The sequence below is a fragment of the Dipodomys merriami genome, unplaced genomic scaffold (assembly GCF_024711535.1).
Source record: "Dipodomys merriami isolate MVZ:Mamm:240054 unplaced genomic scaffold, mDipMer1.0.p SCAF_176, whole genome shotgun sequence".
Classification (NCBI taxonomy): Eukaryota; Metazoa; Chordata; class Mammalia; order Rodentia; family Heteromyidae; genus Dipodomys; species Dipodomys merriami.
The window spans coordinates 2228776-2247504 of NW_027203115.1; the positions used below are offsets into that span (position 1 = coordinate 2228776).

The window sequence follows — 18729 nt, forward strand, 5'->3', positions numbered from 1 at the left end:
TCTTTTGCTCAAGACTAGCACTCTAAGACTTGAGCCACAGCACCACTTCCAGCTTTTTCCAGCTTTTTCTATGTATATGGTACTGAGGAATTGAACCCAGGGCTTCATGCATGCTAGGCAAGCGCTCTACCGCTAAGGGTCCTGAGACTTGAAACTCAAGGCCTAGGTGCTTCCCCTGAGTCTTTGTGCTCAAGGCATGCTTGACGTTTTGTACAAGAAAAGAGAAGGAAGGAAGGAAAGGAGGGAGGGAGGGAGGGAGGGAGGGAGGGAGGGAGGGAGAAAAATCACCACATGAAGCCAGCAATGGTAGCATATATCTGTAGGCCCAGCTACCTGGAAGAATAAGGCCAAAGGATCACTTGAGCCCACCCAGGACTTTGACACTAGGCTGGACAGCATGGCAAGACTACAGATTAAAAAAAGAAGAGGGCAGCCGGGCGCTGGTGGCTCACGCCTGTAATCCTAGCTACTCAGGAGGCTGAGATCTGAGGATCGCGGTTCAAAGCCAGCCCGGGCAGGAGAGACCGTGAGACTCCTATCTCCAATAAACCACCAGAAAACCGGAAGCGGCGCTGTAGCTCAAGTGGTAGAGCGCTCGCCTTGAGCTGAAGAGCTGAGGGACAGCGCCCAGGCCCAGAGTTCAAGCCCCATGACCGACAAAAAAAAAAAAAAAAAAAGAAGAGGGCTGGGAAGGTGGCTCAGTGGTAGAGTGCTTGCACTGCATGCATAAGGCCCTGGTTCGATTCCTCAGCACCACATAAGCAGAAAAAAGCTGGAAGTGTTGTTGTAGCTCAAGTGGTAGAGCGCTAGCCTTGGGCTGAAGAGCTGAAGAACAGTGCCCAGGCCCAGAGTTCAGGCCCCAGGACCAGACCCCCAAAAAAAAAAAAAAAAGAGAGATTGGGGCTGTAGGAATGAAAGTGGTAAACTGTTCGCCTAGCAAATGCAAGGTCCTGAGTTTACTCCTCCGTATCCTCCCTCTCCCCCAAAAATATTTTTTTGTGGGTCATAGGGCTTGAACTCTGAGCCTAGGCAATGTCCCTGAGCTCTTCAGCTCAAGGCTAGTGCTCTACCACTTGAGCCATAGTGGTACTTCTGGCTTTTTCTGTTTATGTGGTGCTGAGGAATCAAATCAGGGTCTCATGCATGCAATGCAAGCACTCTACCAGTGAACCACCTTCCCAAGCCCCCCCAAAAAATATTTTAAGGATCTTTTTATTATTCCTGAATCCCAGCTACTTTGGAGGTAGAGACTGGCAGTTTTGTGGTAGGCCAGCCTGGGCAAAATGTTAGCAAGACTCGGTCTCAATCAATAAGATAGGAAGATAGGCATAACTGTCATCCCACCTACTCAAGAGACCATTGGGAAGGGGGTCAGGGTCTGAGGCCAGCCAAGGGCAGAAACAGAAGACTACCTGAAAAACAACTAGAAGCAAAAAATTTCTAACAGCATGGCTCAAGTGGTTGAGTACCTGTTTAGTGAGCATGGAGTCCTGAGTTCAAACTCTAGAACTAAAAAAGAAATAAAATAGGGCTAGGATGTAGCTCAGTAGCAAAGCATTGACCTAACAAGTGCAACATCCTGTCTTCTATCCCCAGTTCCAAAAAAGAAAGAAGAAAAATAAATAAATAAATATAAATAAGGTTTCTATATTATAAAACAATAAAGTGTCTTTCACAGGAAGAAACAAGACGTTTGAAACCTAAAAGGCCTCTAGCCCCTTAGGACAGAGCATATAGAAAAACCTCTATAAATCCTACGTATGACTATTTGTATCCTCCAACATTTAACAGTGATTTATACAGAATTTATACAGAAATGGAGGGACAAAGGGTGAACAAATGTAGCAGTGCTATTCACTAGACACTATGTTGAAAATGAATTATACAACTTGTGAGTGGAGATGGGAGGGAAATACTGGGAGAGAGAATGGGAAAGAGTGACATTGTCCAGAAAGAAATGCTCTCATTACTGGACTTATGTAAATGTAACCCCTCTGTACATCACCTTTATAACAATAAAAAAATTAAAAATTAAAAATTAAAATTAATTTTAAAAATCCCACAAAGCTGCCAGGCACCAGTGGCGTAAGGCTGTAACCCTAGCTAGTTAGGAGGTTGAGATATAAGGATCACAGTTCAAAGCCAGTCCAAGCAAGACATTTATTAAGACTCTTATCTCCAATTCATCACCAAAAAGCTGGAAGTAGAGCTGTGGCTCAAGTGGTACAAAGCTTGCCCTGAGCAAAAAGCTCACGGATATTACCTAGGCCCTGAGTTTAAGCCCGCACGCACGCACACACTCACACACGCACGCACACACAGTCTGTCTGTCTGTCTGTCTCTCTCTCTCTCTCATTTTTTAAATTTTACCTGGAAAACTAGTGGATATAGAACCTTTCACATTCTAGAAAATGAAAAAAAAAAAAATCTCAATACTCTTTCAGTCAGACTGGCTCTTTAATTCCCCAAAGCATCTCCTTTTTCATCTGTGCTTACGAATCTTGCACATGTTTTCTCATGTCACAAAATTAGGAAGCACCAAAGCTGGGAGAATCTTAAAGAGATAATCCAGTCTCAGTGTCTACCAAAACATGTGCATGTGTGGCATGCAAGATGATTTCAGGCAGTAAGCACTAGTGATATACATTTTAATTTTACATTTATTTAGTTTATTTTTTATTTTTATTTTTTGGGGGGGGGTCCGGTCATGGGGCCTGAACTCTGGGCCTGGGTGCTGTCCCTCAGCTCTTCAACTCAAGGCTAGCGCTCTACCACTTGAGCCACAGTGCCACTTTGGGTTTTTTTCTTTTTGCTTATGTGGTGCTGAGGAATGGAACCCAGGGCCTCATGCATGCAAGGCAAGCACTCTACCACTGAGCCACCTTCCCAGCCCTTATTTAGTTTAATATGCACTCAAAAGTATAATGACCTCTTTTCAAAATTTTTGGAAGTGCTAGGGATTGAACCCAGGGACCTTGCCCATGATAGACAACCAATCTCCCACATGAGCTCTGCCTCTGACCCAAATCAAACTTGAATTCCAGCCTAATCCTAACTTCTCAGGAGGCTGAGAAATGAGGACCACAGTTCAAAGCTAGGCTAGACAGGAACGTCTGGGAAATTGTTATCTCCAATTAATAGCCATATTGGTCTAGAAATGTTAAACTTAATTTTTTTCCATTTGTACAGGGGTAAACGCACTGTATTAAATATGTAAGGTCTTATCTACATGGGTTTGATTACAGAAACTAATAAAGTATTCTCTAAATTTAAAAAAAAGCTGGAAATGGAAGTGTGGCTCAAGAGGTAGAGCATTATGGGGCTGGGAAGGTGGCTCAGTGGTAGAGCGCTTGCCTTGCATGCATGAGGCCCTGGGTTCGATTCCTCAGCACCACATAAGCAGAAAAAAAAAAAGCTGGAAGTGGCGCTGTGGCTCAAGTGGTAGAGCACTAGCCTTGAGCTGAAGAGCTGAGAGACAGCACCCAGGCCCAGAGTTCAGGCCCCATGACCGCCCCCCCCCCCCAAAAAAAAGAGGTAGAGCATTAGCCTTGAGCACTAAAACCTCAAGGACAGCACCCAAGCCCTAAGTTCAAACCCCAAGATCCTGTACAAAACCACCAAAAAAACCCTTGAATCTGTGTACATCTTCACTCTGTAAGAATAGCAGAGCTGGATTCCACCCAAATTTAAACCCTGACTTGTGCTTATTTCACGGCCCTAAAGAATTTATTGTCTGCATGACAGACATCAAGTGATTAACACCCATATAATTGCTTCTTGATCACACTCTCATTTATCAAACCAACTGTAAGCAATGATGATGTCTTAAAATACTAGTGTTCTTCCACAAATGATAGGTATATAATAGGAGATCAATAATGTCTTGATTATGTGGTTAAAACTGCTTCCAACCACTAAGTTAGCATAAAAGGAAATTCCTTATTGGCTCAAATGAAACAATCATGTCCTAAAGCCAAATAGTATTTGGATTAACTGCTGTTTCAAATTATTATTTCCCTCTGAAAAAATATGGAGTCAGGAGACAGTACACATATAAATCTAGAAACCATAAAATATACTCCTACAGGAAACAATTCACATAGGTTAGATAACAAAGACCTTAGAAATTGCACTATTACCCAGAAGTCTCATTTACCACCTTGTTAGAGTGGTAACTTGCTCAATCACACAAGTAGTTAATGGCAGTAACAGCTCTAGTCCCAGTTCATTTTTTGTGCTGTACCATGGATCCAATTCAGGGGAAAAAATAATAATAATTCCTCTACTGCACTAATACAAAGCTTGTTTCAGGTAAATTAGGATTTGAAAATCTTTTCACTAGGCAAAAATTCTGTGCATAATAGACCCACACTAGCAATTAAGTCAACACTGTTGGACAATGAAGTCCATCTCCCAGGAAAATCTACAATACTTTGATCCATAAGAACTGTTACTACTTAATTTTTTGTTTCATTTTTAGTATGTGTGTGTGTGTATGCTGACACTCACACTTGAACTCAAGGCCTTGAACTTGCTTGGCTTCCCCCCTTTCCCCATTCTTACTGCTGCCACTCAGTTGTGCCATACCTCTACCTCCAGGTGTTTACTGACTGATGGGAGCTAAGAGACCTGTGGTTTTGTCTGCCCAGGCTGGCTTCAAACAGCAATCCTTAGATCTCAGCTCCTGAGTAGCTAGGTTTACAGACATGGGCTATCAGTACCCAGCATCAATTGTTTTTTATATTGAAGAGGATTCTAGTCCCATTGTATGTCCATGTATAAACTGGTGACATCCTCAACACCCGCATGCTTATTTTCCTTGCTGCAACTACCAGAGGAAACTGGAAAGATATGGTCTCTACATCAAAGAGGACCTGCTATGGGCTGAGAATGTGATTTAGTGGTAGAGTGCTTGCTTAGCATGCATGAAGTCCTGGGTTCAATTCCTTAGTACCACACAAACAGAAAAAGCCGAAAGTGGTACTGTGCCTCAAGTAGTAGAGTGCTAGCCTTGAGCAAAAGAAGCTCAGGGACAGCACCCAGGCCCAGAGTTCAGGCCTCACGACCGACCAAAAAAAAAAAAAAAGAATTGACTAACAAGTATCTTCACCTATGAGTTGGTTTATGGTTTGTAATGCTAAAATGTCAATTACTGTTCAACATATAAAATGGTTCATCTTAAATAAACATTTACAACACTCACTCTGTGTATTGCTTTAGCCCACAAATTTATAATTTTAAGACGGATAGATCTAAAGATGGCACTTTGAAATTCAGAAGAAATATTTCATGGTGCAGCTATACACAAAAATAATACTTCAGTTTTGGTTATTTTGTTTACATATTTTATCACAGACATACACTTAAATATTTATAAGTAGAATAACACTGTGTCTGAGATTTGCTTTCAAATGTCAGTCTCCCAACACTATGTTCCCAAAATAAAAGGGTGGGGATAACTGAAGTAATATGCACACACATTCACATGAAATCAGGCCTACTCCCCCACCATCACCACTATTTCATCTACTACCTAAGAGTGGGCATTTTGGGCAGAGTTGCTTTTTAAAAGCATGACTCATTTGATGATGTTAAAAAAGAAATTACCCCATATAACACCTACTTTCAAAATATGGTCAAAGTGCCTGAAGAAACACTGAAATGGGCTGGGAAGTTGTCTCAGTGGTAGAGTGCTTGCCTCACATGCATGAGGCCCTGGGTTCGATTCCTCAGCACCACAAGTAGAAAAAAGCCGGAAGTAGTGCTGTGGCTCAAGTGGTAGGGCCCTAGACTTGAGCTGAAGAGCTAAGGGACAGCAGAGCCCAGGCCCAGAGTTAGCCCCAATGACCAACAAAAAAAAAAAAAAAAAAGAAAGAAAAAGAAAAAGAAAGAGAAATAACGAAAGAAAGAAAGAAACTGAAATAATCTTCATTTTTACTACCTTATTCACAAATTTTGATTTTGTTGACAACATAGTGTATTATACAATGTTACTTAATTTGTTCTTCAAAACATGGAAGTCAGGGGCTAGGGTAGGAATGTGTCTTAGTGGTAGAGTACTTGCCTAGCATGCATGAAGCCCTGGGATCAAATCCTCAGTACCACATAAACAGAAAAAGCCAGAAATGGTGCTGTGGCTCAAGTGGTAGAGTGCAAGCCTTGAGCAAAAGAAGTTCAGGGAGAGTGCCTCGGCTATGAGTTCAAGCCCTAGGACTGGCAAAACAAACGAACAAAACACTTAAGTCAGATGTAAACAATTCTCAAAGTGGAATGAAATATCCTTTTAGTTTCTTTGGTAACTATACCTCTTAAACAACATATACAAGGCCAGGCGCTAGTGGCTCATGCCTGTAATCCTAGCTACTCAGAAGGCTGAGATCTGAGGATCTTGGTTCAAAGACAGCCCAAGCAGGAAAGTACATGAGACTCTTATCTCTAATTAACTACCAGAAAATTGGAAGTGGCCCTGTGGCCCTGTAGCCATGAGCTGAAGAGCTGAGGGACAGCACCCAGGCCCAGAGTTGAAGACCCACAACTGACAAAAAAACAAACAAACAACAACAACAACAAAATCAACAGAAATACATGTGGTACTCTTCTTTCAATACTTCAATGTATAAAACTGGAGGAAAAGCTAGGCAAATATGTAAGTATTGTGGTTTAAGGCCAGCCCAAGTAAAAAATAGCAAGATTCTATCTTAAAAAAGAAGGGCTAGAGCTGGGAAGTTGCCTCAGTGGTAGAGCGCTTGTGTCGCATGTATGAGGCCCTGGGTTCAATTCCTCAGCCAGAAGTGGTGCTGTGGCTCAAGTCGCAAGGTGCTAGTCTTGAGCTGAAGAGCTGAGGGACAGCACGCAGGCCCAGAGTTCAAGCCCCACTGCCGACCAAAAAAAAAAAAAAAGAAGAAGCTGGCAAGGTAGCTCATACTTATGATCCCAGCTAAGAGGGGAGACCACAGGCAACTGTGTGAGATCCTATGTAAAAAAAAAACTGAAGTCGTGTAGTTCAAGTGGTAGAATGCCTGCGTAGCAAGCAAATAGTCCTGAAACTTGGAGGAAAATCCATCAAATTGGAAATTTGGCTCTTCCCATGCCCCAAAGCAGTCACACCTCCAATTTACATGACACCTTTCCTCCTCTGGAACATAAAACCACATCCATCAATTTACTCATTCTTAATCAGATGACAATTATTTTTTCTGAATTCCAGAATTAAATCTGGAACCTTACAAAAAGGAAACACAAGACCTAACACCTTCAGCATTTACATATTAGTATCTCCTCAAAGAAAGAAAAAAATGTAGTTTCTGAAATAATATCCTTCTTAAGAATCATAAAGTCAATAGTAGGAGTTGGAGATTAAAATTTCAGGCCTATGTTATTTTCTTTGTATTAACTAAATGTAAGAAAAACAGTACCCACTAAATTAAACAGACTTCAAAATTATGTTATGTAAAGCACAGAAATATTCACTCCTTGGATTGACCACATTTTGAAACTTTCCCTAACAATGTCCTACTTCTGCCACAATCCACTAAGAATGTGTGTGGCCACTATTATTAGGAACTTAGTTTGAAACATCTATTAAGCATCCTCAAAATCCAAATATAAAAATCCAAAATGTTTGATAGAGTTAAGGTCTTAGCTGTATCTGCTACAAGAATAGCTGAAGGCTGGGTGCTGGTGACTCACCTCTGTAATCCTAGCTACTCAGGAGGCTGAGATATAAGGACCAGGGTTTAAAGCCAGCCCGGGCAAGTAAGTCCATGAGACTCTATCTCCAAATAACAAACAGAAAATGGGAAGTGGTGGCATGGCTCAAAGTAGTAGAGCACTAACCTTAAGCAAAAAAGATCAGGGACAGTGGCCAGGCTATGAGTTCAAGCTCCAGGACCAGCATATACATATATACACATACACAGCCCTCCATCTCCAAAACAACTGGCAAAAAGCAGGGTTGTGTGGGTCAAGAGATAGTGCACCAGCCAGGCAAGTAAACCAAGGGCAAAAGGCCCCAAGCTCAAATCTCAGTCTTCTCTCCACCCCCTCCCCAATCCCAAACTTCTGGTGGCTCTAAAAACTCAGTCTCTTAATTATGAATGTCTTTTTCTGAATTATTTTTGTAAAAAATATTAGAGCAAATATTACACTGGAGTGAAAGAGGAAATATCAAGAACAGTACATTTCTCCAAACAAGTGAACTTGTGGCCTTGAACAAGTCTTTATTTTCTTTTTTGTAGTATTTGGGTTTGTACTCAGGTTCCCCCATTTGTGAGGCTGGCACTCTGCTACTTTAGCCATGCCTCTAGCATGAATAATTTCTAAGATAAAATATCCCAAAGGAACTGAAATCAGATTCTTTCTTTTTTCTTTTTTTAAATTTTTTTTGGGGGTCCGGTCATGGGGCCTGAACTCTGGGCCTGGGCGCTGTTCCTCAGATCTTCAGCTCAAGGCTAGCGCTCTACCACTTGAGCCACAGCACCACTTCCAGCTTTTTTTTTTCCTGCTTATGTGGTGCTGAGGAATGGAACCCAGGGCCTCATGCATGCAAGGCAAGCGCTCTACCACTGAGCCACCTTCCCAGCCCTGAAATCAGATTCTTTCTACTTATTAACCTTTGGATCTAATTACAATTACCTAGACTTTTGAAGATTTACCTTCAGACTTTAAAAATTGTCAAACATGCACTTAGGTTTGCAGCATTAGATAAGAAATTATCATGCCGGGTGCTGGTGGCTCATACCTGTAATCCTAGCTACTCAGGAGGCTGAGATCCGAGGATCATGGTTCAAAGCCAGCCCGGGCAGGAAAGTCTGTGAAACTCTCCAATAAACCACCAAAAAAACTGGAAGTGATGCTGTAGCTCAAGTGGTAGAGCGCTGGCCTTGAGCTGAGGGACAGTGACCAGGGCCAGAATTCAAGCCCCATGACCACACGAAAGAAAGAAAGAAAGAAAGAAAGAAAGAAAGAAAGAAAGAAAGAAAGAAAGAAAGAAAGAAAGAAAGAAAGAAAGAAAGAAAGAAAGAAAGAAAGAAAGAAGGAAAGAAGGAAGGAAGGAAGGAAGGAAGGAAGGAAGGAAGGAAGGAAGGAAGGAAGGAAGGAAGGAAGGAAGGAAAGAATCAACATCTGGAGCTGTGCACTGGTGGCTCAAGCCTGTAATCCTGCTACTTAGGAAGCAGAGATGGGGATTCAAAGCCAGCCTGGGCAGAAAAGTCAGTAGATTCTTCTCTGCAATTAACCACTCAAAAAGAAGTGGAAGCGGTGCTGTGGCTCAAAGTGGTAGTCTTGAGCAAAAGAGCTTAGGGACAAAGCCCATGTGACACAGAGAGAGAGAGAGAGAGAGAGAGAGAGAGAGAGAGAGAGAGAGAGAGAGAGAGAGAGAAATTATCAGCAACTCTTAACTGACTTATACAAATAGCATAAGATCTAAGAACTCATTAAGAGGTACTGTTAAAGCAAGGCACTTGTGGGTCACTCCTGTAATCCTAGCTACTCAGGAAGCCGAAATCTTAAGGTCAACAGTTTGAAGCCTGGCAGACAGGAAAGTCAATGAATCTCTTATCTCCAATTAACCACCAAAAAGACTGAAGTAGAGCTGTGGCTCCATTGGTAAAGCACTAGCTTGTGCAAAAAAGCTCAGAGACAGCATCCAGGCCCAGCACACATACACACTCACACATGCACCTGCACACACATGCACACACACACACACATACACAAAGATACTGTTAAGAACTGTGGATGTAGTTCTGGCCTGTAGCACTATGTATGTGGGAGGTTCGCATTTCTATCTCCAATAAGATGGGGGAGAAGGATCGTTAAAATTATATTCAGACCTCAGAAGGGCCCCTCAATCCAATCACAAACACTGCCTATGTACCACAGCTTAAAATGCTGCCCTAACTTTCAAAATTTAGGACTTCAGTTCAAGTAGTAGACTAAAAATGAGGCTCTCTACCAACTGACCAAAGGAAGTGGAAAGAAAAAAAAACACAGATACATTAGTTTCAACACTAGGTAAATAGCAGAAATTATTTTTTACTACATACAAAAGAAACTGGGTAAAGAGAAAATTCTGCCGTGGCTACAATCCACATCAGAACAGAATCCAGGTTTCCGACCCAAACAAAACCTATTGCGAATACCTAAATAGATCTTTAACATAACCAAAAACAAAACAAATAACACCACGAAAAAAAAATCTCCCATTTTTTTTCATGTTTAAGATGACTTGCTCCCAATTATCCTGGTCGAAACTGCCGGCAAAAATCCTCCACTGGGTTTCCGGAAGGAGCCACACTCTGCAAATACAGCATCACACAAAAGACGGGAGCAAACAGAAACACACTCGGGGCCTGGGCGGACCGCTGCCCGGGGCCGAGATCTTCTCCCAGACCCCTGCAACCGGGAAGAGAAAAGCAGGGCCCGGGAAGGGGTAGAGGTGGGGCTCACTTCCCCGAATGCACCGGGGTGTGAGGGGCAGGGAGGGCGAGAGCGAGCGCCGCACAGAGGGAGCGAGCCGGGCAGCCGGCCGACATCCGCGGCGCCCCGGGCCCGCGACACCCCGGGGCCCGCACCAGGCCCGGCCTCCCCGGCCTCTCCCGCCTTCTCACCTCCCTCACGTCCTGCAAGCACTCCAGCACCGCCAGGTTGTTGCTCCAGGTGTGCTTGGGGCACACGCGGGTCACGTCCTCTCGGCAGGACTCTTCCTCCGCCAGCTTCCAGCCCCCGCCAGCCCCGCCGGGCCCCGCTCCGCCCCGCCGAGCCGGAGGCCCACCCGCCGGGAAGGGCGGCTGAGGAGGCTGGGGCGGCTGCTGCTGCTGCTGCTGTTGCTGCTGCTGCTGCTGTTGCTGTTGCTGCTGCTGCTGCTGCTGCTGGAGCTGGAGCTGGAGCTGCGATGACTGAGGTAGCTGGGGCAGCTGCTGACCCGCCAGGCCGCCACCGCCAGCCTGCCCTACGATGGACGCAAAGTTGTTCCCGAGGCCCAGGCCCTGACCCTGGCTGTGGCCACCCTGGCCAGGGAGTTTCTGGGCCCCGGCCGCCGCCGCTAGCAGCAGTAGATGCAAGGCTGCCGACAAGCGGAACATCCTCCGTACACGTCCACACGCCGCCATCTTGGATCCGCGGCGAGCTCGACGCACCCGCCGGCGCCGCGTATTTAAATAAGGGGGCGGAGTCAAGGGCGTGGCCTGCGTGGTCCCGGCGAGCCCCTCCCCAGCTGGCGTGGACCCGCGAACCTGGAGGAGGGCGAGGGCGGAGGCCGGGCTGGAAAGGCTTCTTATTCCCGGGGTTTGGCGGAAGGGAAGGTGGCGTTCCTTCGCGGGGAGTTGGGAATGCTTTGAAAGCCTGGGTAGGAGCGTGGGCTAATTGCCTGAGTTGTCGTTACAGAAAGAGGGCGAAAAAAGAAAATCAAAGGAATTGGGGTTGCCACAACCAAGATGGCCGGTGGAATATGTAGCCAGTTCAGTGACTTGGGCGGCGAGGAAAAAAAGCTCTGTGTGTGAGCACACGCCAGTCAGGTGTGTCCGGAACCTGGGAGCCTCTGGGTCTGGGGCGGTGGGGAGGCGGAAGCAGGAGCTCCATCGAAAGTTAGGGACCGCTGGGCACCGGAGGCTCACGCCTGGATCCACTGTAGCTGCTCAGGAGGCTGAGATCTGAGGACCACGCTTTGAAGCCAGCCAGAGCAGGAAAGTTTATTAAGATTATTGTCTCCAGTTAACCACACACACACACACACAACCAGAAGTGGAGATAGATTCCAAGCGGTAGAGCAGTAGTATTAACAAAAAAAAAAATCCTCAGGGACTGAGTTCTGGCCCCTCAAACCCTAAGACTGGCATGAAAAGATAGGAAGGAAGGAAGGAGAAAAAGAAAGAGGGAAAGAAAGAAGGAAAGAGCCGGGTCACACTTGTAATCCTAGCTACTCAGGAGGCTAAGATCTGAGGATCGCAGTTCAAAGCCAGCCTGGACAGTAAAATCCTGGAAACATCTCCAATTAACTACCAGAAAACCAGAAGTGGCGCTGTGGCTCAAGTGGTAGAGAGCTCGCCTTTAACTGAAGAGGCCGTGGGACAGTGCTCAGGCCCAGAGTTCAAACCTCTGGAACGACGAAAAAAAAGGGGGGAGGGCTGGGAAGGTGGCTCAGGGGTAGAGTGCTTGTCTTGCATGCATGAGGCCCCGGTTTGATTCCTCAACACCACATAAGCAGAAAAAACCAGAAGAGGCACTGCGGCTCAAGTGGTAGAGCGCTTGCCTTGAGCTGAAGAGCTGAGGGACAGCGCCCAGGCCCAGAGTTCAGGCCCCATGACCTACCAAAAAACAAAGGAAAAAGTTAAGGACCACCCTGGGCAAATTAGAACCTGCCTCAAAATGAAATAGGCACTGGAGGTTTAGTAGTAAAACATTTATCTAGTGTATACAGAGCCTGGGGTTAATCTTCAGCACCCCAATAAGAAGTAAATCATATATTTTTATATATTTATAAATTAAAAGGACTACGTGCACTATACACAATAGCCAAGATACAAAACAACTCATCCAAAAAATGTGGTACCACTGGGTGCCGGTGGCTCACACCTGTAATCCTAGCTACTTGAGGAGACTGAGCTCTGAGGATCACGGTTCAAAGCCAGCTCGGGCAGAAAAGTCCATGAGACTCTTATCTCCAATAAACCAGTAGAAAACCAGAAGTGGTGCTATGGCTCAAGTGGTAGAGCGCTCACCTTAAACTGGGACAGTGCCCAAGCCCAGAGTTCAAGCCCCATGACCAACCAAAAAAAAAAAAAATGTGGTACCTATATACAATGGGATTTTACATAGCCATCAAAAGAATAAAATAGTATCATTTGCAAAGAAATGGATGGAACTAGAGCAAATCATGTTAAGTGAGGTAAGCCAAGATCAGAGAGACAGCTGGTACATGTTCTCCCTGATCTGCAAAAGTTAGATCTAAAATGCACTGGGATATGACAAATTACACAGGATTCTAGATATTCATATACAGTGAGATCAAGAGTCTTAGGAGAGAATCACAAAGTGCAATGCTTAAGTACCTCTTCTTATTTATATAAAATAATACATATACTGAAATGAACTCAAAAGATATCGATTCCTCAGCACCACATAAGCAAAAAAAAAAACAAAAAACAAAAAAGATATGGAAACATAGGCTGGGAATATGGCTTGTGGTAGAGTGTTTGCCTAGCGTTCATAAAGTGCTGGGTTCAATTCCTCAGTACCACGTTAAAAAAAAGCCAGAAGTGGTGCTGTGGCTCAAGTGGTAGTGTGCTAACCTTGAGCAAAAGAAGCTCAGGGTCAGTGCCCAGGCCTTGAGTTCAAGCCCCAGGACTGGCCAAAACAAAACAAAACCAAATATAGAGAAACAAAACTTCTTTAAATTTGTTTTTTTTCTGGATGATTCTGTACTTTGATATATTCACGTGCACGTCTGTGGGAGGGTGGGGAGAGGACACAGAAGCTGAGGGAAAAGAGTGCAAAAGTGCAGCAGTGGAGTGCACTGGACACTGATGAAAGTGAACTATACAACTCATGGGTGGGGATAAGAGGGAGAGAATGGGAGAAAATGAGGGAACGGGTGACACTACAAAAGGAAATGTACTCATTACCTGATATACATAAATGTAACCCCTCTGTATTTCACCTCTACAATAACAATAAAGTAGGCCAGGTGCTGGTGGCTTGTGCCTGTAATCCTCAGCTACTGAGATCTGAGGATGATGGTTCAAAGTCAGCCTGGGCAGAAAAGTCCCCATGGGACTCTTATCTTCAGTTAACCACTCAAAAACCAGAAGTGGCTTCTTTTTTTTTTTTTTTTTTGTCGGTCGTGGGGCTTGAACTCTGGGCCTGGGCGCTGTCCCTCAGCTCTTCAGCTCAAGGCGAGCGCTCTACCACTTGAGCTACAGCGCCACTTCCGGTTTTCTGGTGGTTTATTGGAGATAGGAGTCTCACGGTCTCTCCTGCCCGGGCTGGCTTTGAACCGCGATCCTCAGATCTCAGCCTCCTGAGTAGCTAGGATTACAGGCGTGAGCCACCAGCGCCTGGCCAGAAGTGGCTTCAAGTAGTAGAGCACTAGCTTGCAGGACTGGGGCTGGGAAGGTGGCTCAGTGGTAGAACACTTGCCTTGCATGCATGAGGCCCTGGGTTTGATTCTTCAGCACCATATAGCAGAAAAAAAAAAAGCTGGAAGTGGCACTGTGGCCCAAGTGGTAGAGCACTAGCCTTGAACTGAAGAGCTGAGGGACAGCGCCCAGGCCCAGAGTTCAGGCCCCACGACAGGATCTCCCTACCCCCAAAAAAGCCCCAGGACTGACAAAATAAAAAATAAAAAAATAAAATGAATTCTAAACAAATAAAAGGGCTAGGGACATAGTTCAGTAAGTAGCAGAGTATATAAGGGGGAAAAAATGGATTTTGGTGGCTCACACCTATAATCCTAGCTATTCAGGAGGCTGAGATCTGAGAATCACAGCTCAAAACCAGCCTCAGCAGATAAATACTGGAGATCTTATAGATAATTTATTTTATTCACTTATTTGGTGTGCTGGCACTAAGGTTTGAACTCAGGACCTCTCTCTCTCTTTGCTTTTTTACATAAGGCTGGTACTCTACTACTTGAGCCTCAGCTCAATTTCTGATTACTACTTGAGCCACAGGTCCACTTGTGGCTTTTTGCTGGTTAGAGACAAGGATCTCAATGTAATTTTCTGCCTGGGTTGGCTTTGAACCACTATCTTCAGATCTAGCCTCCTGATTGTAGGTATGAGCCTTCTGATCCCAGCTCCTCCAACCAATCTTAAAAATATATGTCCCGGGCTGGGAAGTTGGCTCAGTGGTAGAGCGCTTGCCTTGCATGCCTGAGGCCCTGGGTTCGATTCCTCAGCACCACATAAGCAAAAAGAAAAAAGCCGGAAGTGGCGCTGTGGCTCAAGTGGTAGAGCACTAGCCTTGAGCTGAAGAGCTGAGGGACAGTGCTCAGGCCCAGAGTTCAGGCCCCACAACCGGACCAAAAAAAAAAATATATATATATGTCCCAGGGTTGGGAAGGTGGCTCAGTGGTAGAGCGCTTGCCTTGCATGCCTGAGGCCCTGGGTTCGATTCCTCAGCACCACATAAGCAAAAAGAAAAAAGCCGGAAATGGCGCTGTGGCTCAAGTGGTAGAGCGCTAGCCTTGAGCTGAAGAGCTGAGGGACAGTGCCCAGGCCCAGAGTTCAGGCCCATGACCGGACCCAAAAAAAAAAAAAAAAAAAAAAAAAAAAAAAATATATATATATATATATATATATATATATATATATATATATATATATGTCCCAGGAGCTGGCACACACCTGTAGTCCTAGCTGCTCAAGAGGCTGAGAACTAAGGACCATGGTTCAAAACCAGCCCAGGTAGAAAAATCTGTGAGGGCTGGAAATGTGGCTTAGTGGTAGAGTGCTTGCCTAGTATGCTTTAAGCCCTGGGTTTGATTCCTCAGTACCACATAAACAAAAAAAGCCAGAAGTGGCGCTGTGGCTCAAGTGGTAGTCTAACAACAACAAAAGTCTGCAAGACACATCTCCAATAAGCTACTCAAAAAAGCAGGAAGTGACATTGTTGCTCAAGTGGCCAGAAGTGGCACTATTGTTCAAGTGATAGAGTTAGCCTTGAGCAAAAGCTCTCAGGACAGTCAGTACCCAGGCTCTGAGTTTAAGCCCCAGGACCAGCACCAAATAACAATAAAATAAAATAACTTTCTTATCCAGGGAGCCAAGCAGCACTGAATAGTACACAAGTCATAATCCTTGCTCTTTGGCAGACTATAGCTCAATGTAAATAAAAATAGTGAAGTGTCCAGCCCACACTATGAAACTCCAAACTTGATAGCCAATATTATTAATCAGTTATGAAGCCCTTTACCTGGGAATTTTGATTCCACACCAGAACTTTGACTTGTATTTCAAGGATGAAAAGAAAATAACAAAACATGCCTTTGAGGACACAGATTTGTGTCAGCAACTGTTTTTGCTGACCTGTATGTAATATCTTTAGCACTACCTAGTAGTGCTAAACTACCCCATGTTAGTGACCCCTCCTCCTTCCCAAAGCTTCTTCACATTCATTGTATCATTTGAGCTAGCATCAGGCCTGGGTCAGCTTCTAAGAGCTGTGGCATAATGTAACGATGTCAACAGTTCTGTGTCCAGGAATTAAATGAGTGACCAGGATGAATGCTGCCAGCCTGTAGACAGCTAGACAGCCTCCCTCCAAGCGGAATTCCTGAGTCTACTCACCACCTTGGTGCATTTTTTTTCCCCTGATCTTGGAGCTTGAACTCTTGACCTGAGAGCTGTCCCTGCACTTTTGTGCTCATGGCTTGCACTCTACCACTTGAGCCACAGCTGCAATTAGAAATAAGTCTCACAGACTTTCCTGGCCCAGCGGGCTTTGAACCTTGATCCTCAGATCTCAGCCTCTTGACCTAGTGCATTTTTATCCCACTGGCAATGCAACATATTGGGGAATGAGAATGGCTTGCTGCTGGTCATCATGTTCAGGAAACATAGCTTCTATTGTTCTGAACCACACATTTGTAGTCAAATGTAGATCAAATATAGTACTGAAAGATGCAGAAGGCTTAAGGAACCACAAAAGACATCCCTGAAACTGAGTATTCTATGGGTATAATTGTCCACTATGGCTGACCTGAAGCCTCTATCTCTAAGAATGAAAGCAAATGACTGCCGGGCTCTGGTGGTTTACAACTGTAATCCTAGCTACTCAGAAGGCTAAGATCTGAGGATTGTGGTTCAAAGCCAGCCAGGGCAGAAAAGTCCACAGGATTCTTATCTCTAATAAACTACTGAAAAAAGCCAGAAGTGGCTTGTGGCTCAAGAGTAGTGTGCTAGCCTTGAACACAAAGCAGCTCAGGGACAGTATCTAGGCCCTGAGTACGAGCCCCAGGACCAGCAAAAAAAAAAAGTAAATGACTGCTGCTACTGCCATAAAAATGATCTTGAGGTTGCCAACTTTAAACATTCACTATGGCATGGCTGCCTTGTTGCCTTGTGTCTGCTAGTGAACATATTTATCTGGCCCATCTAGGGTTGTCTAAGATAGGCAAGTCAGAGCTATCACCAGAAGTGCTTAAGAAGTCACTAAGGGCCATTAATTTTCAATAAATACTGGTCTGTATGTGCTCAGATAACATGTGGGAGACTATTTTAAGCCAAGTTAAGGCCAGAAATTGACAATCTGCTCTGAGAAGCTAGCAGTTGCCTATCTTTCATCATGCGCTCAGGAAATACTATACCAGCCACAGACTGCCTCTGGAGATAGGGAGGCGGATAAAGCTTTCTTAAAATCACAGTGACCAAGAAGCGAGTCACAGAAATCTGGGAACTTGGCCAGCTCAAGCTATGTCAGGCAAAACTAGATCATACAGAAAGCACAAACTGCCAAACCAGTGAAATGATGATTGACTTAACTCAGGTCTCTTGGCATCATTTATTAACTTTTCAATATAAAATACCTCAGGGATGAGAATGTAGCTCAGCGGTAGAGAGAAGTGTGTCCTTAGCATTTGTGGTGAGATCCTACATTCAATCCTCAGATCAAAGAGTATGAAGCTAGGTTCATGCCTATAATCCTGGCTATGCAGGAGGCTGAGATCTGAGGACTGGAGTTAAAAGCTAGCCTGAGTACACAAATCCATGAGACTCCCTGGGCGCCAGTGGCTCATGCCTGTAATCCTAGCTACTCAAGAGGCTGAGATCTGAGGATCGAGGTTCAAAGCCAGCCCGGGTGGGAAAGCCTGTGAAAACTCTTATCTTCAATAAACCACCTGAAAACCAGAAGTGGTGCTGTAGCTCAAATGGTAGAGTGCTAGCCTTGAGCTGAAGATGAGATGAGACTCATCTCCAGTTTCTTTGGGTGTCACTTTCTGAGAGAAAAATTAGAATTGACAGGCTGGGAAGGAGGCTCAGTGGTAGAGAGCTCACCTTACAAGCATGAGGCCCTGGGTTCGATTCCTCATCACCACATAAGCAAAAAGAAAAAAGCCGGAAGTGGCGCTGTGGCTCAAGTGGTAGAGCGCTAGCCTTGAGCTGAAGAGCTCAGGGACAGCGCCCAGGCCCAGAGTTCAGGCCCCACGACCGGACCCAAAAAAAAAAAAAATTAGAATTGACTAGTGGAATAAACTGGTAACATTTATCATTGCAGTTAGTCTCAGAGCTGCAACAGGTATTTATTTTCTTCCTTTATGAATTTTTTCTTCTCAGGTAGTACATCTCAGAAGCCTTGGTTAGCCACAACTAATCCTATTTGAGATCTAAATCACAGTTCAAAACCAGCCTGCCAGATGCTGGGTGCTGGTGGCTCACACCTATAATCCTAGCTACTGAGGAGGCTGAGATCTCAGGATCTCAGGTTCAAGGTTCAAAGCCAGCCCGGGCAGGAAAGATCATGAGACTCTTATCTCCAATAAACCACAAAAAAAACGGAGGTGGCGCCGTGGCTCAAGCGGTAGAGCGCTCACCTTGAGCTGAAGAGTATAGGGACAGAGCCCAAGCCCAGAGTTCAAGCCCCATGACCGACCAAAAAAAAAAAAAAAAAAAACAGCCTGGCAGGAGACTCTTATCTCCAAATAACCAGCAAAAAGCCAGAAGTGGAGTTGTGGCTCAAGAGTGCTAGCCTTGAGCAAAAACAGCTCAAGGACAGTGCCCAGACTCTGAATTC

The 18729-nt window shown here is 44.8% G+C and overlaps 1 protein-coding gene across 1 annotated transcript in view; it reads right to left on the reverse strand.

Annotated features, from left to right (window-relative positions):
- The window catches only part of Glg1 (golgi glycoprotein 1), a 96013-nt gene extending 84890 nt beyond the window's left edge, over nucleotides 1–11123 (reverse strand). Inside the window, exon 1 of the mRNA XM_070026288.1 lies at nucleotides 10611–11123. Coding sequence (XP_069882389.1) covers nucleotides 10611–11111 — 501 coding nt within the window. The 5' untranslated portion in view covers nucleotides 11112–11123. The remainder of the gene's footprint in view (nucleotides 1–10610) is intronic.
- Between the last annotated feature and the right edge of the window lie 7606 nt (nucleotides 11124–18729).